Source organism: Budorcas taxicolor, chromosome 7 (assembly GCF_023091745.1).
Source record: "Budorcas taxicolor isolate Tak-1 chromosome 7, Takin1.1, whole genome shotgun sequence".
Lineage (NCBI taxonomy): Eukaryota > Metazoa > Chordata > Mammalia > Artiodactyla > Bovidae > Budorcas > Budorcas taxicolor.
The window spans coordinates 9,590,860-9,616,058 of record NC_068916.1 but is presented as its reverse complement, the minus strand read 5'-3'; the positions used below and the strand labels follow the sequence as shown (position 1 = coordinate 9,616,058).

Below are 25,199 nucleotides of genomic sequence, written 5' to 3'. Positions count from 1 at the left end.
TCCCAGTGAGGGGCATGGTTGGGGGCCCAGGATAATGGGGTTGGGGTAGGAGAAGCCTCTGCCCCAGGAGGTCATTCCCACTTTCCAGCCCCTGGCTGTTTTAAGTGAAAATAATGAGCTAAAAAATCACATGCAATAAACAAGAAGGAGCAGCCAACAAAATCTCTTAAAATCTCAGAAACGTTCAATAAACATTTGCAGAATGAGAAAATAAATAACAACGAAAAGGAGCCAGCAGCTCTTTTCCCCCTTGTGTTAGTTGGGTTCAGGATGCGTGTGTATCTCCCCACACAGGTCACATGTCTTGAAGGCAGGGCAGTCCTAGTAGCGGCTGTGCACTTCACCCTCCCCCCTAGTGAAGGTCCCCTCACCCTCAATGGACAGCTCCTGCCCTCAGAGAGCCCTTCAGGCCTCAATCACGGCTCAATCCTGGCTCCCTTCCCAGACCAGCTGCCCAGAGCTCTGGTTCTGCTCCTTGGCTCACAGGAGCTGCCGCACCAGCTGGCCAGAGGCCCACCCACCGCCCCTCCCCCGACCACCAGCCCTGCCATGGAAGGCCAGCAGCTGGGAACTCGGGCTCATCCCCAGACAGGGCTGGTGGGCTTGGCGGCCAACAGGAAAACCCAGGGCTTCCAGGGGCTTTTGGCGGAGGTGGCTTGATCCCAGCCCTGGCTGCCAGACAGACAATGCCAGCCTGTCCACTCGACAGAAAAACACAACGCTGGCTGCCTGCCCCGGGGTGTTTCCAGAAGAGAAATTTAATCTAATTTACATACTTCTAGGTACATCGATAACCAAAATGTGGCCACTGAAAAAAGTTAAAAGGGCAATCGGCTCCCGGTTTCTAGCTGGCCCAGGATTGCAAAATAAAAAGATCCACGTTCCTTATTCTCTACACAAAACGCGTTTTTAAAAAAGTGAAAGGTCTAGGGAGCTATACATAGAAAGCAACAGTGAAAAGGGGGGGGGGTGAGGGTGGGGAAGGAGAGTCCCACCCCCACCCCCTCCCAGGCCCCAGAGCCCCCGAGACTCTGGGGGGGGCCTTGACACGGCAGGAGGCAGCTGTCAGCTCTGAGCTCTTCCTGGCTGGGAAGGCCCCTCTTGCAAGGGATGAGGGGGAGGCGGCCAACAAGGATTTCCGTGGCATTGTGGGCTCAGGCGGGGGGCTCCCAGGCCCTGGCAGAGGGCCACAGAGGGAGTGTGCCTTCTCCTGAGCAAGCACCGTGGCGTGATGTGGTAGTCGTTCAACTCGGGAACTGGAGGGCTGGGGCCGATTCCCGGGTCTCACGAGGTCCGTGAGTGCGTGCGTGCATGTGTGAGAAGATATTCACGGGGGCAGGGACAAGAGGGAACCAGGACAGGGGTCCTTGGGGTCTTTGCAAGTGGCCACAGATGGCAAAAAGAGCCCGCCTGGCTGCTGGACGCGGGAGAACGCTGGTCTTCCTCCCTTGTGAACTGACTGGCTGCCGCCAGACACCTGGCCGCTGCCACTGCTGAACCAAATGGGCAGGTGGGTGTGGGCTGGAGGAGGGTGCCCTGTGTGTGGCCCCAGAGTCCTTGGGCTAGGGGAAGGGTGGCTAGCTGGCTTCCGGTGCCCCGGCTGTAGTGTGCCCGGCCCGTGAAAGGTGCCGGTTTGAGGTTTTGGCTTGCTCCTTTGGAAACAGAAAAGAAAAAGGGAGGAAAAGAGAAAAAGGAGAGAAAGGTGGCGTTGAGAGGGGGTCTGGAATGCTTTTGTGTTAGGGTGCCTCTGCTGCCGCTGTCTGTGCCTGTGGGGCCTGAGGCTCCTCCGGCGGGGGGTCCGCTTTGGAGAAATTCATCTCTAGGATGTGCCGCTGTAAGTGCCGCACCCACTCCTCCTGGATGGAGAGGGGCCCCTGGAACTCCACCTCACAGAACCTGGGGGGGCGCAGGGAACAGAGAGAGGAAGAAGTGGCCATTGCAGTAAGGAGAGGCAGAACCATAGCCCTGGCCTCACCCTGAGCATCAGGCACACCTGCTGCTCCTGTGAACAAAGCAGGCCCAGGATGTGAGGGAAGGGGGCCCAGAAGTTAGGTGTCCTCCTACCTACAGCTACCTCTATCCATCACGGGGTCGTGCTAGGGCCCCCGGGAGAAACCCCCCCTATGTTCAGGGCAGTCTGCCAGCTCAGGTGCTGGGTACGGGTCACTGAGCTTCCCAAACACCTCTGCCAGGTGACTGAAGCATGTGCTCTGAGGCGGAGAGGGACCCCAGGGAAGCAAACGCAACCCTGCCAGGCCCCAGGAGAGAAGGATGGGAGCCAGGGAAAGGGGGGTTGGGTACCAACTCCCACCCACCTGACTCACACTCCCAATTCACCCACTCATCACCCTCCCAGCCTCAAATCCAGAACCGAAGCTCGTGGTTCTGAGTCCTGGGTTTGAATCCTACTTCTGACTTGGCCTGTGTAGCCTGAGGCAGGCACACTGCATCCCAGACTCTGTTTCCTGGACACTGATGGATGCACGGACTTTGCTAACAATGAACTAAGACCTACTTTTTTCCTCCTCAATCCAGCAAACACTCGCCAACTGCTTACTATGTGACAGGTACAGTTTGAGTGTTTTGTAACTACACAACTTTTAATCCTGACAACAAATCTATTTAGTGGGTCTGTTATCAATCCCGTTTTGTAGGTGGGAATATTGAGGTACGGAGCAGGAAACTCTTGCTCACGGTCACTAAACTGTGTGTCAGAGCCGGCAACTGAACCCAGGTCTTGCAGGTTATAAAGCTCAAGGGCCCGAGGCTGCGGGGTACCGCTGTCTGTGTGGAGCCGCTCCCCTGGGTCCAGCCACACCCCAGTCTGGCCCAGAGGCTCTGGAGGCCCAGCCCTGGGCGGGCAGTCTCCTCCCTCCCCCAGGGGAGGGCTGCATACCTGCACTTGAGGGTGTAGATGTTGCCCACGAACTTGACGAGTGACGTCTGGGGCGGCCGGGGCACCAGGGCGGGGACTGGCCGGACCCGGGGCGGAGGCTGCCGCACCTCCTCCAGCTTCTGGTGCAGGTCACTGGCCTCCTCGCTGCCCCGGGCCGAAGAGGCATCTGGAGGGCGGGCTTGTCGGCGCTCAAATTCTGAGGTGGGGAAAAGCGGGGAGAGGGACGGGAGATGAGCCGGACGGCAAGGCCCCTGAAGAGGTTCCTGCCTTTAGTGAGTGAGGGGCAGATGCTGCGGGAATTTTGAGTCAGGATGGCTGGTGAATGGAAACCTCCTGGACTGCGGGACAGGTGGGATGGAGGGTGGATGACTGAACAGGAGGGTGGCTGGGAAAACGACCTGAGGGGAGATGCATGGCAGAGGACCCGGGGGCAGCTCGCGACCCTCCTCCACCAGCACTCACTGTTGATGTTCTGACGCTGGTGCTCCTCGGCCTTCACGGTGCCTGGCGGGCTGGCCGCCAGAGGCCGCTCACCACTGTCGGCTGCCCGGCCAGCCTCGGGCCCTGGTTCACCCCCAGCGCTGCGGCCCACCACAGCCAGACCCCCGGGGGCCAGCCCCAGGGGCGGCCGCTTGTCGCCATCGCGGCCATGGCCAGCACTGCGAAACTTCTTAGTGAAGGGACGGCCGCTCTGGATGTAGCTGCGGTAGGCGCCTGCCTTCTGGGGCCGGTGCTTTATCCACTCACTCAGTGTCTCGATGGGTGAGCCGTTCACGCACCACTCGGTCACGCCGAACTGCCGCAGGTGCGCCCGGGCGTGACTGGCCAAAGCCTTGCGGTTTTCGAAGTAAAGGCCACACAGCTCGCAGCAGGCCTCAGTGGCTGCAGGCAGAGGGGGTGCTGCTGAGCCCCAGCCCCGAAGGAGAAGGGGTACCCAGAAGGCACTGCCCAGGTCGGGAGTCAGTCCCGCCTCCCACGGGCGCCTTGACCCCCACTGGGGCTGAGCGACACGGCACTGCCCAGCCCGACAGGCCCTGGCAGATGCCCTCCCTGGACCCTGCCACCCACTGCTTACAGGAGTGGGAGGTCTTCTCATGGAGGGTCTTTGCCTTGAAGGGCAGTTCAGTCTGGATGTAGGTCTTGGCCTTGACCTCTGCTGGGAGGAGGCGGTCCTCCTGCAGGGGCCGCTTGGCTGCCACGGAGCCCAGGTAGCCGGTGGCTGAATGCTTGGTGCCAGAAATGGGTGCCAGGGTGAGCTCGCGGGGAATCTGGGCTGGCCCAGCTCCGGGTTTGCCTGGCCGGCCAGCCATCGGCGCCAGGGGCAAGGGGGCCTGCATGGGCCCAGGGGCCACTGTGGGGGGCCCGTCCTCGGTCAAGGCAGGGGCCAGGTCTCCGGCCGGCGGCTCCTTCTTGATGAGGCATGGCTTGGATTTCTTCTTGAGGATCTCCCGCAGCGTGTCAATCGGTGAGCCGTTGACAGACCACTCGGTCACGCCCATCTGCCGCAGGTGTGAGCGTGCGTGGCTTGACAGGCCCTTGCGGTTCTCGAAGAACTCGCCGCAGAACTCACAGCGGATGTCACGCACCGGCTCTGCCCGGGATGCTGCAGTGGGTCAGGGTAGGGGGAGGAGAGGGAGGCGGCGGCTGTTGGCAGGAAGCCTCCAAGCTCAAGGTCAGTGTTAAGTGCCCCGCTGCCCATCCATGCAGTCCCAGACCTGAATGGACCCGCTCCCTCATCTGCCTCGAGGCCCGAGTACATGATCCAGCCCTTCTGCTGCTCCTGTCACCTCAAATGCTAGCTGGCTTCACGATGAATCCCTGACACTGTAATGGACTGAGGGGCAAGCACTCCCTGGATCCTGGACTCAGCTGCAAGCTTGGCTGTGACTCCCTGTGTGAAGCTGGGAGTCTCAGTTTCCTCCTCTGCAAAATGGGAGATGGAAACCACCTCTCTTGTGTTCCCGGGGTCTAAAGCAGGAGCAATTCAAAACATGTGGTTTACAGCAGTCGTGGAACGCATGTGAGCACTAAGGCAGAGGCCTGGGCCCTCCTTACCTGCTCGGCACACAGCAGCTCAACCAACTGGAGCAGAATGAACAGTGACAGTTCGAGAGGGGAGCACTCTTGCTTGCTGTAATAGGGATGTTACAACTACTGCATACACGGAGCTTTGTTTCAGCGTTAAAGCTAAGTGCTTTACACCACTTCGGAAAACTGCAGAGCTGGGAGCATGAGCATCTCCATCTTCCAAAAGAGGAAACTGTCCAAAGTCACGTATTGTTAGACTCTGGAGCAGCTGAGACCTTAACCTGAACTCCACATGCCAAGTGCTTAGTGACCGGGAATTTCAGAAAGACACCCATTTCCAGCACTTACACTCCTGCCCATGGCAGATGTCACTGATTGATCCCTACAAGCGTGTTTTTTTTCCCCTTGAAATCTGGATGGTAGCCACTACCAATCAATCAAAGATGGCAGAGAGAATCTCTTTACCACTGCCTAATGACACAATTCTGCCTCCCTCACAGGAATGAAGAATCACCAAGCAGCAGCTCACTCAGATGGGGGTCTGCAGAGCAGGAACTCTCGGCCAGCCCCTTGTCCTCCGGACCTGTGTACTACTTCCTTTTCCATTTCAACCCTGGGTGTTCCAGGTACCCCCGGGGCAAGTGAGGGGAAGACCCCTCTACCTGTTCTCCCTGTCCTGCCCCAGGGTCACACTTACACAGGTTCAAGGGGGTCATGTCTTCCCGAGGTGCCACCCAGGGACCCTCGGATGGGTGTGGTTCCCCATGAAGGGCCCCCGGCAGCATCTCCCGCTTGATCTCCACCCTCATTTGTTCAGGCTTCAGCTTCTTGGGCAGGGAGGGTGAGGAGAGGCCTGGGAACATCTTCCGGGCCGTGGGAGGAGGAGAAACAGTTGGTGAGTGGCCCAAGGGGCTGCCTGGTGGCGGCGGCAACTTCTTGGCCAGGGGTGAGAGGTGAAGGTCCGCGGGGCTGCGGGCTTCCAGTGAGCTGCCAGGACCTCCGCTGCTCACCACCTTGGCCAGAGCTTTGGGGCTAGGCCCTGATGGGTTGGGGGGTCCGCCAGGCCGGGACTGGGTCCGTCTCTTGAGGATCTCCCGCAGCGTGTCGATGGGTGAACCGTTGACGTACCACTCGGTTACGCCCATCTGACGCAGGTGCGAGCGGGCATGGCTCGACAGGCCCTTGCGGTTCTCGAAGAACTCTCCGCAGAACTCACAGCGGATGTCGCGTGCCGGCTCCGGGCCCGAGGCTGCAGCGGGAGAGAGGGGCGGTTAGCTTCACCAGCACTGTTAGCATCATCACCTGCGGGTCTCCTGGTCGGCTGGGCATGGACAGCAGCATGTCCAGGGGCCGGGGTGGTGACGGAGGGTAAGTGCAAGGGAGGGAGCTGAGGAGCGGGCGGGGGCTGGGGGCAGACACCCGGCAGGAGCACAGGGAGGCTCTAGAGAGAGCCTGCGGGCCCTGGGTCCTGGTGGAAAAAGGACAGAACCAAGACGCCACAGCTCTGAGGGTCCCAACCGGGATGGGGGCAGGAAGTGGTAGCCCTGCCATCCGGACCAGGGGCAACCATGGGCACCTTCTATACCAAAAGGCAGCACCCCACCCTTGGCCCTCATTCTGAGGGAAGGTCAAAGGCCGAGAGAAAAGGCCTAGCAGCCAACGGCCAGCAAGATTTCCGGGCAGAACTGGGCCACTGCTAAGGGCCCCTGTCCACTCCTGGCCTCAGCAGGGAAGGAGGAGGAACAGGGCTGTGACTCCCCACCCTGGGAGGGGCTCCAGGGCCCGCAGGGAGGACGGGGGCAGCTGAAGCGAGAACCTACAGAGGTTGAGAGGAGACGGCTCCACATCAGAGGCCCAGAAAATGCCAGCGGCTGCGGCGGCCGGGAGGTCCTGCTTCCCCCAGGGGCTGGCCGTACCCTTGGCCTTCAGCTTGGCCCTCTTGGCCGGCGGTGGGGGGGGGAGCAAGGAGAGGGCCGCAGGAGCGGGAGGAGGCCGCCCCAGCAGGGCCAGGGCGCCCCGCCCGAGTGGGAGGCGGATCTGGACGCCGGCCCTCCGGATGAGCCCGTGGAGCACGTCTATGGGGGATCCCTTGGCATCCGGGTCGCTGACGCCCAGGTGGCGCAGGTGGGCGCGGGCGTGGCTGGACAGGCCCCTGCGGGTCTCAAACCAGGCACCGCACAGCTGGCAGTCCAGCTCTCTGCCCCCGTCACTATCTAAAGCTGCGGAGACAAAACACAGGGGGGCGGTTCACGGCCGCCACCTCGGCCGGCCCTCCGGGACTGAGGCGGGAAGGCCTGGTGTGAGTCTCGGTGGCCCAGGCTGGTGGGAGTCCAAGACTCATTGCTGTGGATTTATGAGGTTTGGGGCAACAGAAAGTCATGTTCCTTGCCTAGGCCTTTGGCGTCAAGCTGAGTGTACAGAGCTTAAGGCTACGGAGAGTGGGGTAGAGAGGAAGTGGCCCAGTTCTAATGGCACAATCTGAGGCTTCCAGGCCCCCTTCCCAGGTAGCTCAGCCAGGGAAGCTGTGCAAGGTGGGCTGGAGGTGACAAAGCAGGGGCACACTGGCTGCCAGGCATCACACAACCAAGGGCACACCTGCTCAGACCCTTGCTCCTGGAAGCACAGAAGACCGTGGAAGCAGCTTCATTGGAACATGAGGTGCAACTGGGGTGCCCTGTTGGGCAGGGGCCAGACCCTAGGCTCACTCTCAGACCCTGAGGCCCACAAATGTGCGGGGAGGTCTGAATTCCTAAGAGATGGCCTTTGTTAAGTCTGCTCACCACGCCTGGGAGTTGCTTCCCAAGCCCTTCTTTGGCATGCCCACAGGCAGCCCAAGAGGTACTGTTCCAGCCCTGGGCACGGAGGTACCTCTGCAAAGGACACCAGGAACAAGAGGATGTGAAGACAGGGCCAAGCACGGGCCCACCTGGCTAGTGGATCACCTGTTTACCTGCAGGACCCCAGGTGCCCCATGGATCCCTGGCTACCTTCGCTGCCCCAACTCTCAGGCCCAGCGAAGGTCAAAAGCAGCCCTAAGGGGCAAGGATGACCCTGGTGCCCCTGGCAGGTTTAGTAGCTACCGCCAGACTTCCGGGGGAAGAACGGCGAAGTGAAATGGGAGACAGGTAATATGCCCAACCGGAGACACAAGACGCTCTGACCCAGCCGACCCAGGACACGCAGGCGCTAGGGTCCCCACTGCATCCACCCTGAGCCCCATGACCCAGCCTGAGGCCCCGCCCTTCCCTCGGCTCCCAGGACCCGCACTCACTGAGGTTCAGGGGCCCCTCATCTTCAGACTGGGGCCACTGGGCCTTTGGAGAGGCTGGTCGGGGGCTCAGAGACAGCTGGGGGCTCTTGTCCTCAGGATTCTTATGGGTAGGGGAGCCCGCCAGGGCCAGCGATGCCTTCTTGAGGAGTGGGGAGTTGGGCGGGTGGGCCAGGCCCTTAGCTGAGAAGCCGGGAGGTGACTTGATGGCCTTGTTGATAGCAGGGGCATCGAGGGGCTTAGCCAGCGCGAGCAGGCCAGGTCGTGGGGCCCCAGCGACTATCTCCTTCGGCGAGCTGGACTTCTTCGTCAGGCTTGGGGGCAGCCCGAGGGGTGTGTCAGGCAGGCCCTTCTGCTTCACAAGCTCATAGAGGAGGTCAATGGGGGCACCGCTGCTCTCCGACTCGGCCACCCCCAGCTGCCGCAGGTGGGAGCGCGCGTGGCTGGACAGGCCCTTGCGTGTCTCAAAGCAGGCACCGCAGACCTCGCAGGTGGTCAGGCTCTGGGCTGGAGGATGAGACCAAGGCCGGGAGAGCTGTCTGTGAGGCTGTACAGGCTCTGCCCTCCCGCTGTTCCTCCCCGTTAGGTCCTGTTCACGCAGGCTCCTGGCTTCTGTCAACCCCTCCCACACTTAAAATGACCCTAATGAGGCAGGATTTAGTCTGTTCAGTTTTCAAATATAGGAAACTGAGTCTCAGAGAGAGGGGGAGGAAAAGTTGTGCCCAAAGGCACACAGCGGGAGGCAGAGCCCTTGGTGGTCCAGCCAGTGGCATTCTGTTCACATTTCTAATGTACCAGGGCGTCCTGGCAACAGGTTTTCATACAGACGCTGACCTGCTAGACACACACTTTAAAGAGTAGCGTAACTCGTGCCCCAGATGCTAGGCTGGGGGCCTCAGCCATGGTCTCCGTGGGGCCCTGTCTGCACGCTTTTCTGCAGAGCCCTCATCTCTACTTCTCTGCCTTGCTGTCCCACAAAGGCAGTGTCTGTTTTGCATCTCTCACATCCCAAGGGTCCAGCACAGTGCCTGCCATTACTGAGCAACAACCTGAGAATCAACGGACGGACAAGGCAGTTTCATGGAGAAGATCAGATAGCTACCAACAATCAAAGTGAGCAAATGAACTGGGTCTGGGGGGTGCGCTCCTGATGACCGTGCCCACTGCCTCTCTGGATGCCCCTCCCCTGACCAGGGCTCAAGGCCAAGCATGCCTGTGGCAGCAAAAACTCAAGAGAGAAGACAGCCGGGGGTCTCCTTAGTACCATGAGATGCCAGAGAGAAAGCTGTGGCTAACCTAGGGCCTCCCCCCACATTAACCCTCTAGCCCAAGAGCTCCCTGAGAGCGTGACCAGCCTGGCCAGCACCCTCGTCACCTGCGCCACTCACCCTTGAGGTCCGGCAGCTCTTGCTTGCTACCATGAGGAACCTCTGCAGCCATTTTGCTGCTCAGCCGGTTGGCCACCTGCTCCAGGGGCCCAGGGACAGGCAGGCTCTTCTTGGGAAGCGGGGGGGAGCCCAAGTCCATGGCCACCATTGCGTTTTCCTCAGAACCCAGGCCTGTGAGGTTGGGAAGACAGGCTCAGCCCAGGTAAGGTGTGGGCTGTCTACCCCTGTGAGGACGGAGGGCCAGGGGCGTAGGGCTGGTGGTAGTGGGAGCCTTCTTCCTCATCCTTGGTGCCTGCTCTCACTCTGGGACGCAGCTCACCCCATGAAAGCTGAGGCTCCATCCATAACCCCGAGCTCCGATACGACGCAGGGATGTCGAGGCCGCCAACTGACAGCACAGACTAGGAACGGCTTCCACCTACCACAGCACAGACAGGTCACCGGACGCAGTGCTAATCTCAGAGAAAATATCTCTCCGGGCAGAGAGGTCTCTGGGCTCCTCTCTGCGGAGCGGAGCATCTCTCAGTCATGGGGGGACGGGTAGGTGGCAGTCAGAAGGGGGATTCGGAAAGAAAAAGCCAGGGTCAGAGGCCACAGAGGCAGTGCAGAGGCAGGCAGCACAGGACTGGAAGGGACGCTCCCTAAGACTTGTGGGGAATCTCCACCAGGCAAGACAACTGGGCGCCCTAGGTTGGTCTTCTTATCTCAAGCTAAGCCCAAGGAAAGGGTACAGGTAAGAACTGTGAGCCTGGGACAGGCCGAGTCCTGACTGGAGACAGTGAGAATGGGAATCACTGAACTTTCTCAGAAGTTTCTGAGGCATCCATCAGACTGCAAAGCTTAGCTCTGGGTAAGATGTATATGAGGACAGAGAATCAAAGGTGAGTTTTCATGGTCTAATTTTTTGGAGAAAGGGGACTGAGAGGCCTGCTGAGTCCGAGTTTTAGCGTTCAGAGCATAGAGAGAGGTCAGAATGAAGGAATGGTGTGTCAGATGGGGCCCTGGAGGTGCTCCGTGTTGTGAGCAGCGGGAGGGGGAGGAGGGACGGACAGGTAGGGCCCAGGCTCAGTCTGAGTCCTACAGAGGCAAGGAGAAAGGAAGTTGGGGTTCGGCGGGGGTGGGCGCCTGGGACGCCGAGGACTTTGTCAAAGTCTCCGGGTGGAGTGGGCGCATCTGTCAGTCGGGGCAGCGACCGTGTCAAGGCTGAAGTGACTTGGAGTCGGTTTCCGCGCCGGAGGAACAGAGGCTGCGGGGAGAGGCAAACCACGGGCTCCAAGGAGCTTAGCGGCTATCTGTCAGATGGGGTGAGGGTTCCGCAAAGTGGCGGCGGAGAGTGTTTCTGAAGCTTGGGACTCTGCGAGCCGCGACAGGAGGCCCAGGGTCCCCGCGACTGGAGCGCTTGGGGGGAGGGGAAGTCCCGGAGACTGGACGGCGGGTGTCTGGGGCGGCGGCTGCAGCAGGGGGCGGGCGGGACGCCAATTCTGCCCTCCCCGCACCCTCCCCGGCGCGGGCTCTTACCCGGCGCGGGCGCGGGCCCGGGCCCCGGCTCCGGCTCGGCCTTGGGCCCGTCCCGCGGCGGCGGCGGCGGCGGCGGCGGGGGTGGGGGCGGCGGCGGCGGCGCGGGAAGAGCCGCGGGGCCCGGGCTCGGGGGGCCCGGCGGGGGCGCCCCCGCGGGCGCGCGCTCACGGGCGCCCCCCGCGCGCGGCCCCGCCGCCGCCTTGCTCTCCGCTTTTGTCACTCGGCACTGGGCGGTGGAGGCGGCCATCTTGGCTCCGGCGCACGCGGGGCGGCCGCCCCAGGCGAGAGCAGCCGAACGCCGACTGCCGCCGCCGCGGAGCCTGCTCCGCTCCGCCCCACCCCTCGGGGAGCGCCCAGGGCGGCCAATCGAGCGCCGAGCACCGCGAACGCACCCCTTGTCCCCGCCCGACCAGGGGAGAGCTCGCGCACTCACGCACGCAGTGCTACTAGCGGCTAATTGCTGCCCTAGCCGGGTCTCAATGGCCCGAGACATTCTCCCCGTACCCTAGACATCTCTAAGACTACGATGGGAATCCTCCGGCCACATGCATTCGCCTTAACAGCATCCAGGCTCCTAGAGCCCGACGGGAGGACCTAGGACCTGCCCGGGGACACTGTTTCATTCCCTTCCTTGGAAGTCTCCCCTCTGGGTCAGGAATCCTGGAAGACACTTGATCCCCAAACCAGGAGGATCCCCCAACATCATGCTGGCATCCAGCTGTCCCCTGACGGCGCTGTCTGGCAAGCCTACTGAACTCCACATAAGGCCGGCAACCTTCTTCTCCCTCCCCCAAACTAAACGGATTGCCCCCAGCTGTTACTTGACAGCTGGGTGGGACCAGCATCTGACCACTGCCCCGCCCCCAACTTGGAGTCCGCTCCCTACCGCCCACTTTGGGAGGCATGGGAGATCCTTCTAAGGATGGCCGCTTCTCGTGGTTGGTGCCCAGACCTGGCCCTACTGTTGGGCATCGTTCCTCAAGGCTTCTAGGATCTTCTCAACCACTCCTTAACACCCTAAACCCCGACATATTCAGTGAAAGACTGATCATACCGCTAACCCCCCAAGGACAGGGCCAGTGCGGTAGCAGGCTGACTCCTTTGTCCCGGTGACATGGTCAGCTTCCTCAGCACTAACTGGGGGCTGGTACATTGTTCTTCTGGTAGAAACGGAACCTGGCTGCTGGTTGCATGTTGTCATCCCCTGGGTGCCTGAACCGGCTACCAAGTAAAGGGTGTAAGCCTGACATTCAGGACTCAGTCAGAGAAAGAAGGGGCCAAGGTTGGAGCCTATAAACTGCTTCCTGTCCCCCCCTTCCCCCCCTCCCCCACTCCCACCCACAACTAGCCATCTTCAGAGCAACCGCACCTCCCAGCCACCACTGAGACACCAGGAAACCTAGCCAGGCGTATGAGCTGATTGCCTAGGGGATAGCCTTCACAGAGGCAAGAAGCCTGAAGTCACGGCCCCACTCCGCCTCTCCCTTCAGTGTGACCTCAACTAACCACTGTCCTCTCTCTGGGCCTCAAATCTCTTCCTTGTCCAAGGAGGGGAGGGGGCTTCAACAGCCACACTCTTCCCTTTGCAGACCCTCAGATGTCCTTCAGTCTCGTGGATGGATCCAGCAAAGGCAGAGTACAGACCTAGGGGTGTGCGTGTATGTGTGCGCACACACGTGCATGCACGCGCTAAGTCAGTGTGTGTGTGTGTGCGCGCGCGTGCACACGTGTGCTAAGTCACTACAGTCGTGTCTGACTCTTTCAGACCCTATGGACTGTAGCCTGTCAGGCTCCTCTGTCCACGGGATTCTCCAGGCAAGAATTCTACAGTGGGTTGCCCTGCCCTTCTCCGGGGGATCTTCTTGACCCAGGGACTGAACCCACATCTTTTATATCTCCTGCATTGGCAGATGGGTGCTTTACCGCTAGCACCACTTGGGAAGCCCAGGACCCTGAAAACTCCAGGTAGGAGAAACAGAAGGAACCCTTGGGCCCAAGCAGCCCCTGGACAATTCCCCTGTCCAGGTACCTTCTCCATTCCTCAGAGCCTACTTTCTCCTCACTGCTGAGGTTTTTCTCCTGTGAGGTTCAGGAAAGACTCACACAAAGTCAGGCTTTGCAAGGCTGAGTCCTTCATATTTCCACTTCCTCCACGGAGTCCTGCCCCAGGCTCCTTCACCAAAATATTACTTCTGGATCATCCCAAGCCTCTGACGTCACCGCCTAACGTGCTGCTGAGAAGTCTAGCTGTGCTGCTTTGCGGCTGTGGCAGAGCGGATGACCCACAGGTTCCGTATCCAAAAGACAGGAGCGCAGACACCCTCAGCCCCATGGAACTCTTGTGAGGTGTAAGTGAGGTGAGGCCTCGGCACGCCGCGAGCACTCATGTAAGGGAGGGGTTATCAGTGCTGCTGGGCACAGCGCATGCCTGTGTGCCCGGCTGCTCCCTCCTGTCTGATTCTTTGTGACCCCGTGGATTATAGCCCACCAGGCTCCTCTCTGCACAGGATCATCCCACCAAGAATACGAGAATGGTGGTCGTTTTCTCCTCCAAAGGATCTTCCTGACCCAAGGATCGAACCCGTGTCCCTGTGGCTCCTGCATTGGCAGGCGGATTCTTTACCACTGAGCCATCTGGGAAGCCCAGATGGACACTGTAGGCACCACTGAAAATCTAGCACGTAAACTCTAGAGCTACACTGTCCACTTGGATCACCACTAACCTTGTACTAACTGCCTTTGACTCAACAGCCGTATGTGGCCAGTGGTGGTGACCCTGTAGGACAGTGTGAGTCTCTAGAGAACATTTCTGTTGTCTCAGGAAGTTCCACCAGACAGTGCTGCTCTAGGTAAAAGACATCATTAAGATCAAGGATTCTGAAGCTTATGCTTTCCGGGCTTTCAAACCCCAGCTCCACATGCTTTCAGCTGTATGACCTTGGGCATATTAATGAAGATCTCTGAGCCTCAGTTTCCTAATCGGTAAAATGGGGATAATAACACCTGCCTTTAAAGGGTTGTAATGAGGATATAAATGAGTTCATATTTGTTAAAGGCTTAGAAGAATATCTGGCTCCTAGTAAAGAGATCAGTAAGCTTCTGTTAAAACCACTGTCAGGCAGGGCAGGGAGGAACTGGACCTGGACAGAGCCCTGGCCTAGCCACTGAGTAAAATAGAAAGGACCCCTAAGTGGCAGGACAGTAGTCAACCTACTTGGTAAAGTGACTTGAAAACACTTGCAGGAAAGCAGAGTGGCGGCCCACCTCCCACTCCTCCATCCCTCCAGGCCCCTGGGAAGGGTCAGGGCTCTTGCCTGCCTGCCCCCTTTCCCCTTACCATCTCCGTAGGCTGGCCCAGGGTCCTCAGCCCAGGTGGGTGGGAAGGGCACTGTAAGAGGTAAGCGGGGCCGGCGGGAGGTCAGGAAGCCACTAGGCGGCACCCCAGCTTCACGGCACAGGGGGCTGGGGGGCCGCTCAGCAGCCGAGGTGGCCAGCAGCTCTTGCAGGATGTTGATGGGCGAGACGGTGAGCTCCCAGTTGGTGATGCCAAAGTCACGCAGGTGGGCCCGGGCGTGGCTGGAGAGGCCAGCCCGAGTGTCAAAGCCGGCCCCGCAGAAGTCACAGCGCATCAGGCTGAAGGTGCCCGGGTCGAAGTTAGCCACTGCGGAGACAGAGAGAGGACATGGACTGCCTGAGTGGGGGGCGGGAGGGGGGGGTGTTATTCTACATCCTCCGCTCTCCCCGTTCCCAGGGCCGCTCCCCAGTGGATCACACACCCCGTGCTGGTTCTCACCCTGGATGCCTCCCTTGCCCTTTGTTGTACATGCTCCTGCCTGCATCTGCTCACTTCAAGAAGCTTTCTCTTCCTGGCCTTCTATTGTCTCCCTTCACACAGCTCAAAGCATCAGGGACCTCACCCCCAGAAATACTTCTCCAGGATAGATTTGCAGTCATTTGGACAAGTGTTTGATTAATACCCTTCTTTCCTCTAGAGCTCGTGTCTGTATCACCCCAGTGTTATCAATGAAACCTTGGCTGAATGAAGCAACGGATCAATGGGTGGGATGCCTTCCTCTGGGAATCTGCTCAGATCCCCCAGACAGAGTTGGGGATCTTCTCTGGGCTTCCCCAAACCCCTCCCTGAGCTGCCCCATCACAGCCCAGGTCCCTTAACATTGTAACTGCCTAGTTTTGTGGCAGTTGGTCCCCTGCCCGTTCCTCGCAGTGCACATACACACACACACTCTCAAACACCATACCAGCCCCTCCCCGTGTAGGCTCCATGTCTGCCAGTATCAGAACTCCCCAGGGCACTCATGTGGAGACAGACCTCTGGAATCAGAACCTTGGTGCCTGGGAATCAGCATACCTCACAGGCAGCCCCAGGGGTTCTGAAGTCAGCCAGGGTCCCACCATGCCTCTGGGACTGTGCAGTCCAGAAGGGCAGGGACTCCTGTTCTGTTCATTGTGGTGACCTCACTCAGTAAAGATTTGTCGAATGAAGGATTCAGTGATATTTTCTGCGTGGGGCTGAGGAGCCCACACTCCAGCTACTGGAAGGGTCAGACAGTTGGGATGTCCCCACATCTCCTCTGATGCAGTGACCTTGGCCCCAGTTCCCTGCCTTCACCTTGCTGGGCACTACAGGAGGCTTTAGATTGAGGGTTTGTTGGTTCAGGACTCAGCTGCCCAGCTGTGCGTCTCCCCGGCCTTGGCCTCGGAGGGAGGTGGGTGCTGGAGTGGAGCCACCCTACCTTTTTTCTTCTTCTTTTGGAAAGAGAACCTGCGCTCGATGGCCTTCACCTCCTCAGCGGAGATGAAATGCCGCACGTTGTAGCTGACACCCACGCGGTTCAGGTGGCCCCGCACATGGTTGGCCAAGCCGATGCCATTGTGGAAGCGGTCAGGGCAATAGGGGCATTTCCGCTCCTCAGGCTTCAGTGCCACCCCTGGGTCCCCATCCAGGAATGGGTCCAGCCCCAGAGGGCCACCCAGTGGCGTATCCAGGAGCAGGAAGTCCAGGGGGTGGGCGCCCCCCAGCCCCAGCTCCTCAGGCTGGAGCCTTGGGGGGGCCCTGGCCGCCGCAGCCATGACTTGCGGCCCAAGCTTCGCCACCAGCACTACAGGCACCATCCCGCAGAGCTGCTGCTGCTGTGCCCTCGAGGCCACCGCCGTCTGCAGGGCTTCTTGGAATGTCCGCTTCAGCTCCAGGGCTGGCTGTGGGATGAGGCCGGGGCTGGCTGGCGGCGCAAAGACCCTGTTTTCGGGGGGAAAGTCCATTTCTGAGGCCAGCAGTAATTCCTCCTCCTCCTCCTCCTCCTCGTCTTCTTCACTCCATGGGTGCCTCTGGTCCTCCAGGTGGCCTGGGAGCCCCTGATGTTGGACAACACTCTTGTTTCTGCTGCCCTGTAAGGAGTAGGCGGCGGATGCTAGTGGCGAGGGGAAGGCTGGCCTTCCCAGGGGCCTCTGGCTCGAGCAGTGTGGGAGTGGCTTTGACAGTGGGAAATCCCTCGTGCCCAGCTGCTGGCAGCCTGGGCCAAAGGCCAGGCTGGGGTCGTATCCAGCAGGATTCTCCTGCCACGTGGGGGCCAAGAGCGGCTCAGCTTTGCCAAAGTAATCGGCGGCCTCAGAGAATCGGGTGTAGGCGTCCTGGCTGGTGCCGGGCCGGCTGGCAGGGCCCTCCTCCTCAAAAGCCTCACCATCCTCCTCTTCCCAGTGGGGATGGGCGTGCACCAGCCTCACATGCTCCCTGAGTAGGCTCTCGCTGGACGCGGGGAAGCCACAGAAAACACAGGCGCTGAGGCCCGAGGGGTCTCCGTAGGGCTGGTAGGCTAGGGAGGTGGCGTCGGGGCCTGGGCTGCCCGCCCCGCTGCTGCCCCCGAAGGGCTCCTGGGCCGCTGGGCCCCGTGGCTCCTGTGCGTGCAGCTTGGCATGCTGCATGAAGGCCTTGGAGGAATTGGTGCCAAAGACGCATCTGGGGCACTGCAGCCGTGCCTCCCGGCCCGTGTCACCTGGGACCTGCTTTAGCTTCTGGATCTCCTCAATGATCTTCTCCCGGGAGGCCTGGTGCAGCTGGCGGTGCCGCTCGAGGGCACCGGGGTCGGCGAATGCCCAGCCACACTCGCCACAGGCCAGCGGGGCCAGCTCAGCCGGCGGCTCCTGGCCCGGGGCTCGGCGGTGCTGGCTCATGTGTTCCAGGAGGTGTTCCTTCTGCTTGAAGTAGATGCTGCACTCGATGCATGGGAACACAGCTGGCTCCTCGTCTTCGTCCTCGTCGGGGCTGGCTGCTCCCTCGGCCACCTCCTCCAGGAGCTCACACAAGTAGGGCCTTGTCCGGACGGAGGACAGCAGCGGCTGCAGCCGCTCCACAGATGCCTCTGAGTTCACCGTCCAGGTCTGCGTGGCCACCTCTGAGGCGGACCGGGTCAGGCTCCACTCAGACGGCTGGGTCAGGCCCTCCAGGCCTGCCAGGTGCTCTCTGGTGCCCACCACCGGCCCATCCAATGTCTTCGTGGTATCATCTACGGGCACGAGCACTGTCCTGAAGGAGGTGAGGGGTGGTGGCTGGGGAGGCAAGTCCATGTCCAGCCCCGCGTCCTGGAGCGGGACCACCTCATCTGCGTCTTGCAGCCAGTCGAACCTGGGGCGACCCCGGGGGACCTTCTCAAATACCTTCGATTCCCCCTGGTGGTGGTACAAGAACCTTCTGGAGCCCTCCAGCTCAGCATGGGGCTTCACGGTTCTCATGATGATGGAGTCCTCGAACCTCTGCTCAGATGGGAGGTCCTCTCCAGCCTCCTGAATCAGGGGCCGCTCCCAGGGCCCCCGGCCATCCAGGGGGTCTGGGTAGTGGCCCAGGGGATGGGGTGAGGGGGAGCCCGGTTGGAAGTCCAGGCTGCCTTCATCCCAGCAGCTGCAAGGAAGGGCCAATGGGGACAGGTTAGCCACAGGCCTTGGTTTCCTTTTCTTGGGCAAGGGACAGTGAGGGGATGGGGGTGGTTCCCAGGCGGTCTGAGACAGGTTCCAGAGAACTCAACCCGTGGGGACTGAGGCGGGGAGTGTGTGGGTGTCAGTTGGGAGGTCGGGGGAGTATGTGTGGACCCTTCCAGAGCAGTTGGGTCAAATACAAGATTCAGCTCCCAGGTCTCATGCCTGTGTATGGAACCCAGCCCTGCTGCACTGTGGTGGATGGGGGCAGGGGCGGAGTGTGCAGAGACCACAGCGGGGATCACAAGGAATGTCTCCAAGTCTGGTGGCACAGTCAACTCTCATCTGTCCCCTGGGAGGGTCCTAGATGACCCCCATTTTGGTTACGCTGCAGGCTGCTTTTATTGTCTTGGTCCTCCCCAAATTGGAGTGATTTGTGCATTGAGTTTCCTCTTTCCAGCAAATTTGGTAAAACTCGGCAGCAGGAAACATTCATGAGAATGCACTTTCCTCCCTGCATCTCCCGTCTTGGAAGGAGGGCAGAGTCAGGCCCTGCGCAGCCTGTGGCTCTGGTGACTCTGACCTCCTTTGAGGGGCAACGGGAGGTGCGGCAACCTCACTGAGCCTCAGTTTTCCAGCCCTAAAAATGGGGACAAGTCCCGAGAACCAAGAGCTTCTGTGCCTGTATGCAGTGACTGAGGGAGTTTTCTCACACCGTAATCAAAGAAAACTTAACATGCTGCAGGTGCTTATTTAAATGATGGCAACCACAAGCTTTCAAATGGGAACCCTGACCCCATGAAGTGCAGGGTGAATGTGACGCAACTCAGTGCTGGGAAACGCTTCACTTGGCCTGAAGCCCAGCTCCCAGTAGGCCCACAACCAATGTGGGTTCTTATTATGACTGTTCCTGATCGATTTCTCTCATTTTCAAGATCTGGCCTCCACGAGTGGCTATGAATCACACCCATGGAACAGATGTGGAGATGGGTTCCACTGCGAGGCTGAGCAGAAATCATGGGGTTTACCTCCATGTTAACGTGCCCACTCCCCCCAGGGCTATGGCAAAGATTTAGTGGGGTAAAGTCCCACACTGAGAGCACAGTATACAGAAAGCGCTAAATAACTGAGCTATTATTAATCCCAATATGGATGCTGTTATACATTAGCGCCTGCCCATCCATTTAATAGGGGGCTTCCCTGGTGGCTCAGATGGTAAAGAATCTGCCTGCAGTGTGGGAGACCCAGGTTGATCCACGAGTCGGGAAGGTCCCCTGGAGAAAGGAATGGCTACGCACTCCAGTATTCTTGCCTGGAGAATCCCATGGACAGAGGAGCCTGGCGAGCTGCAGGCCATGGGGTTGCAAAGAGTCGAACACGACTGAGCGACTAACAGTTTCACTTTCAAGCCATTTAATAAAAGGTTGCTGCCATCAGCACTGCCGTTGAGTCCTGCTCCGACGCTACATCCCTCTGGTCTTCGAGGTGAGGTTGTGAGATGCGCTACACGGACTTCATTTACAGATGAGGAAACTGAGACTCAGAGAGGCCGAACCCTATTCTAAGGGTCACCTGGCAGAGACAGGACTCCGAGGGTCCAACCTCCGGGCTCCTGGCCTTCTGGCCCTGCTCCCGGCAGGGATAATGAGAGTTGACTGTCTGTGTTCATCCCAGTCCTCCCACCACCCGCTGCGAGTGCCCAGGGGCTTGCCTGAGGGGAGCCACCTCCTCCTGCCTGGTGTCCTGATTCCCTCCTGACCCCGTCTCACTCCTGGGGGCTTCTCTTTGGCCTAGGTATGTCCTGCTCGCCCCCCTGCCCTCCCTGAGGTCAGGGCCAGCGTGGCAACTCACCAGCTGCTGATCCGATGGGTGGCGGAGGTGGCACGGGGAAGGGCTTCGCTGAGGCCAGGGTGGGGCTGCCCATCTGCAACAGAGAGGGGAGACCCTGAGGGGCTGGGGTCCCCCCGGCTGGAGCCCTTCACAGCACCCCAGCTCCGGGAGCCCAACCGGGCACCTTGGAAGGGCCCAGCTGGCTCCCCACCCCTCTCCCCTGAGAGGCCTCTGGCCTCTGTACTTCTGAGCCCTAAAGGGGTTTCTCTGGAGGGGTCCTCTTGGCTTTCCTAGGGGACCACCAGGGCTTGCTGCCTTCAGTCTTCCTCTCTTTGTCCCCCACCTGGCAGCCAGGGTGATCTTTTTTTTTTTTTAAGTCACACCCTGGTAAAACTTGCCTGGCTTCTCATCATACCTCCAATAAAAGCCAGATTCCCAACTACCACCTGCAAGGCCCTGTGAGGTCAGACCTTTGTGGGTCTTTCCAGCTTTTCTGCCTTCTCCTCCTCACCCCTCTCTCACTCTGCCCAGACAGCTCATGAAGCTTCAAGCTCACCTCACTCTTTGGCCTCGGGGCCTTTGCACTGGCTATTCCCTCTGCCTGGAGAACCCTTCCCTGGCCACGTGTTAAAGTGAGCCCCAGTGATTTCCTCGCTCATTGCCTTCTTTCTTTTCTTTCCTTAGCACTCTCTGAAATTGCCAGGGTCCTCCACTGGCACGTAAGCCACCCACCCCCACTCCAGGGACCTCGCTCACTGCAGCATCTCAGTGCCTGGCACGTGGCAGGTACTCAACCAACAGCTGCCAGATGAAGAGAGAGGAGCCCTTGAGCCTGAGCTGCAGAGGGCCCCTCCCTGCCTCCTGCCTCCCAGACCCCCTTTCAGGCCTACCACTTGGAATCACATCCCTCCTAGGAACCCTCACACAGATAGAGCCAACTCTCCATTATCCGCCTGTGGAGCCAATGCCTGGAGTGACCACAGGAATCCTGGCCTGCGCCTCCTCTGCCTGCCACGCCCGCCTGATGCAGGCAAGCATGCCAGTCAGGGCACAGGCCAATTGCCGGGGCCAAGGTTAACATACTGGGAGATCTTGCGCCCCATCCAGAGCCCAACAGATGCAATTGCTGGATCAGCTTCAATTTGAGGATGGTCCAGAAAGAGGGCTAAGCGCCGGGGTTGGTATGGATACTTTTCCCAATCCCCTACTCTCCAATTTGCCCAGGAGATTGAGAGCCGACTGTCAGGGGTCAAAGAATTCAGAGCTGATGAGGGTGGCGGGTAGGGGTCAGCAGGCTGTGATCACGGCCACAAGGGTCTTTCTGTGGAGCTTGAGAGAAGGCGCATGACTGGCACGTGGCCTCCAGGAGGTGAGAGTGTGATGGGGATACAGGATTCTGCATCCCTTGGAACAGTTTCTCAAACGTGGTGCTGCTCACTTGAGGGGCCGAATTATTCTCTGGGGTGGGGGGCATCCTGGGCATTGTGGGATCTTCAGTAGCACCCCCGGCCTCCACCCACCAGGAGCCACCCCCGCCCTTGAACCTGCAGTCATGACAACCAAAATTGTCTTCAGACGTGGCCACAGTGTCCCCTGGGGGCAGAAACTCCTTCCTTTGAGAAGCTCTGTGGTAGACAGATGGGGAGCGGGGCCAGGTCAGGGTTGAGCCCGGATGCAAGGGTCAGGGGAGTGCTGGAGAGGGTTCAAGGCTTGGGGAATGAAGGCCTGGACCAGCTAAGGGAGTAAGACCCCAAGAAGTGTGTCTCTTGAGAACACAACAGTCCCAGACGTGAGCTTCTTGGGAGAGGCCAGCCAGTTCACGCAAGTCTGAGGGTCCAGATGTCCTGATTCTGAAATTCTGGGACCCCAAGCTCCTGAGATTCCGAGTGTCCCAGATTCAATAGTTCTGCGATTGCCGTTGTCTAAGAATTCCACGAGCCAGGGGGCCGTATTGGCCTCTTTGTTTGAGCGGCTCCAGTGAAGCACCTATTTTTAGGTGCTTTGGAGGAAGCAGACCAAGCAGGGTCCCGTATCCAAGACTGTTGGGGGAACTGGGGGCTCATCTGGTGGCTTCCACCACTGGGAGGGGGTCCAGAAGTCCCTATGGGCAGACAAGGCCCTCTGGATGCAGCCCCCAGTGATGCCGTGCCGAGGGGTCCTCGTTGGCTCCTGCCATCTGGGGTCCCCGAGAGGGTCTGAAAGTGAGCAACTGAAAATGAGAAGGGTGTCCGTGAGCAGCTTGAAGCCCAAGCCAGGCAGCTTGGCGAAGTGGCCAAGAGTCTAGACATGAGAGTCAGACAGATCCAGTTCAAGGCCAAGCGGGAGACTGAAGGGCATGCCTTTCTCACTCCAAGCCTGTTTCTTCCTCGATATAAGGGCAACAGCTATGGCCTGTCTCGAAGGGCCTGAGGCGGGCGCCAAGGAAGATCACAGAGTAAATGCTCAATCAAGAGAGTCGGCGGTTGGGGGAGGAAGGGGGATGGTTTGCCCAGGTTGGGGTTCAGGGTTGGCTCTGACACCCCCCAAGTTGGAAGGTGGAGGCTTGACCGTGAACCTCAGGCCCACTCACTCCACACTCTGGGACCCCACGAGGGCAGAGAGGGTGCATTGTTTGTCCCTTAGCTCCCTGGTCCCAATGCCAGGCATGCACCACACCCTTCAGAAATCCATACGGACCATCCCAGCCCCCCAGGCTTCAGCTGCACCCAGCCAACCAGAGAGGCCAAGCACTGGGTGAGGGGCTGCAGGTGAGGCCAAGGCCAACAGCTATAATGAAGGACAGAAGAGGCAGTGGGTTCATCCATGTCTAGGTGGAGGAGTTTGGAGGTAGCCCCTCCAGGGGTGCTCTTGAGGGACTCCCAGGACTGGGTGGGGATGAGGGAGGGCCCAGGCTTCAGCATGGAATGGCAGCCTCAGAGGCTGTTCCTATTTATAGGCATCACAAGACTCCTAGGGCAGGTGCCTAGGGAAGGCGGGGTGGAACGGGCTAAGAGGGCAGTGGAGCAGACACTCTGTCTGAAGCCCAGACCCTTCTCCACCTTCCAGGCCATGACCCTACCCCAAGTCAAGCCCTCGCCCCATGCCCCAGATGCTCAGCTGTACCATTAGGAGTAGACCTGTCCCCCGTCAGCAGCCACAACCCCTCTCCTCCCCAGGCACGTGCCCTGGACCCTGGTGGACTCCCCAGGGGGAGTGAGCACACACCTACCCACCTACCTACTTGCTCCCTCTCTCCAGACTTGCAATTCTTTTTCTTTTTTGGCCACACCATGTGGCACGTGGGAATCTTAGTTCCCTGGACCAGGAATCGAATCCACACCCTCTGCAGTGGAAGCATGGAGTCTGAACCACTGGACCAGCAGGGAAGTCCTCAGACCTAGAACTTCTGCCAGGTAGAGCAGAATGCCCAGTTCCTCAGAGTCAGACCCAAAGAGGGCCCTGGGCCCCAAAGTCCATTCCCCAGGACTCCCACAGAGTCACAGTCCTGGACCTGCCCTGGTCAGCGGCATGACCTGGGACATGGTCTTGCCTCTCTTTGGGCCTTGGTTCCTAACAGTCTGGGGGAGGGTATGGTTCTTTGAATAGGGTCTTGCCCTCTCGTGCTCCTGCATGACACCTTTGGGTACCACTAGTCACCTCTACACCGCTGCATGTGTGGAGCCCCCTGTCTGGATGTCCCCTGCCCCCTGCCTGACTCACGGTGCCTCAGCCAGGACTCTGGGGTGTCCCCCAGCCTGGCCACTCCCCATTGCAACCTCTGCAACTATGTCTTAACAGCTGGTGGCTGGCCTGTCTGTCTGTCTGACCCCAGATGGCAGGGTCCAGCGGGGGTGTAGGTGGAGTGTACGCTTGGTCCCTGGCTGCGCACCAGTGTCCAGCCCCAAGGAGGTGAGCATGCCATGCTCTGTAAGTAACTGAACTTCACGAGCCTCACTAAGGTGAGCTGGAGCAGGTCAAGGATGCCCTGACATAGGGTGGTGGTGAAGTATGCGGGCTGTCAAGCCAGGTTACTGCCTGGCTGTGGGCCCTTGGGAAATTGACTTGACACTTCAGGATCTGAGTTTCCCCATCTCTAACACTGGATAATAATGACCAAGGTTACCCCACACAGTTCTTTTGAGAATGACAGGAGATGATCACATAAAGGGCTTGGCATGTAGGAGACCCATGATCAGGTGCTTGGACATTCCTAGAAACCAAGGCCTTTAGAGCAGGCCAAGGAGATGAAGGGAGACACGGAGTACATCAGCCTACACCACACTCACCACTCTTTAGCTACACCAGGCTCCTGCCTGGCCCTTGACTACACCAGGCTCCTCCTTACCATAGGGCCTCTGCACCTGCTGTTTCAAATTCCACCCCTTCAGGGAGGTTTTCCCAGGTTCCCCCAGGCATGATCCTGGCACTCTGTTTAATACCCTCACAGCACCTGTCACTACCTGCCCGTATGTTATTTGTATAATTGCTTGTTGTCTGTCTCCCCGACTAGAACGTCAGGTCCCTGAGGGCAGGGACTCTTGTCGCTTTTGCTTACAGCTGTATCCCCAGCAGCTAGAACGGAGCCTGGCACATGGTAGTTGCTGAGTATTTAATAAAGGAAGGACAAGTCTTTAGGTGGGGATGGTGCAAGATCCCCTTTTGTTGGGAAACAGAGGCATAAAGGGATGGCTGTCATCCCTGACTACCCAGTCTCTCCCCGGCCACTAGGGGGCATAAGCTGTTTGGGCCCCTGGCTCAGAAGTGGGACTCACCAAGACCGCACAGCAAGATGGAACTGGAATAGACTGACCGGAATGGGGGCATGCCTGGAGAACAAGTGGGTTCAGGGAGGGGAGCTCAGGGGTGTTAAGCTGAGCATCTGGACCCCATTAGTATGCTCAAAGAAGGAAGCCAGGCAGACTTGAGTCAAGTCCCAGCTCCTTGCTCTCCACTGGGGCGGGCCTTGGTCAGGTCATTAGATCCAGAGACCTCTGTTTTCACAACTGTAAAATGGGCAACTAAGCAGAAGGCAAAGGCTCTGAACCCAGGTAGACTCAGAATCCCAACTCAGCCCCTGATGGGCTGGGTGACTTGGCCCTCTCTGAGCCTTGGGGACCTGGCTGGATGCTCCCATCAGGGCCACAGGGCCCACCCTCTTACCAGAAATGCCACCTCTGCCATCCAGAATGTCTCGAGGGCCCTCCTTGGTGACAGGCAGGTAATGGGTAGACCGGAAGATGCAACCTTCCCCCTCAGCAACCTCAGCCCCACCTTCGATGTCCTCTCTTGGCGCTGGGCCAGGCAGTCTCTCAGGGCCTCGAGGACGATCTGGGGCGGCCAGGCCGCCTGCCAGGGGCCCATCCAT

The 25,199-nt window shown here is 59.4% G+C and overlaps 1 protein-coding gene across 1 annotated transcript; it reads right to left on the bottom strand.

Annotated features, from left to right (window-relative positions):
* Positions 1-740: 740 nt before the first annotated feature.
* WIZ (WIZ zinc finger) lies at positions 741-25,199 on the bottom strand. Its single transcript, XM_052643474.1, has 12 exons — positions 24,995-25,199; positions 19,877-19,949; positions 15,853-18,011; positions 14,436-14,759; positions 9,581-9,751; positions 8,196-8,699; positions 6,745-7,143; positions 5,622-6,173; positions 3,972-4,499; positions 3,359-3,778; positions 2,897-3,092; positions 741-1,896 (listed from the first exon to the last, which is right to left on the bottom strand). The coding sequence occupies exons 1-12, from the start codon at positions 25,197-25,199 to the stop codon at positions 1,737-1,739; spliced, it is 5,691 nt and encodes a 1,896-aa protein (XP_052499434.1). The 3' UTR covers positions 741-1,736.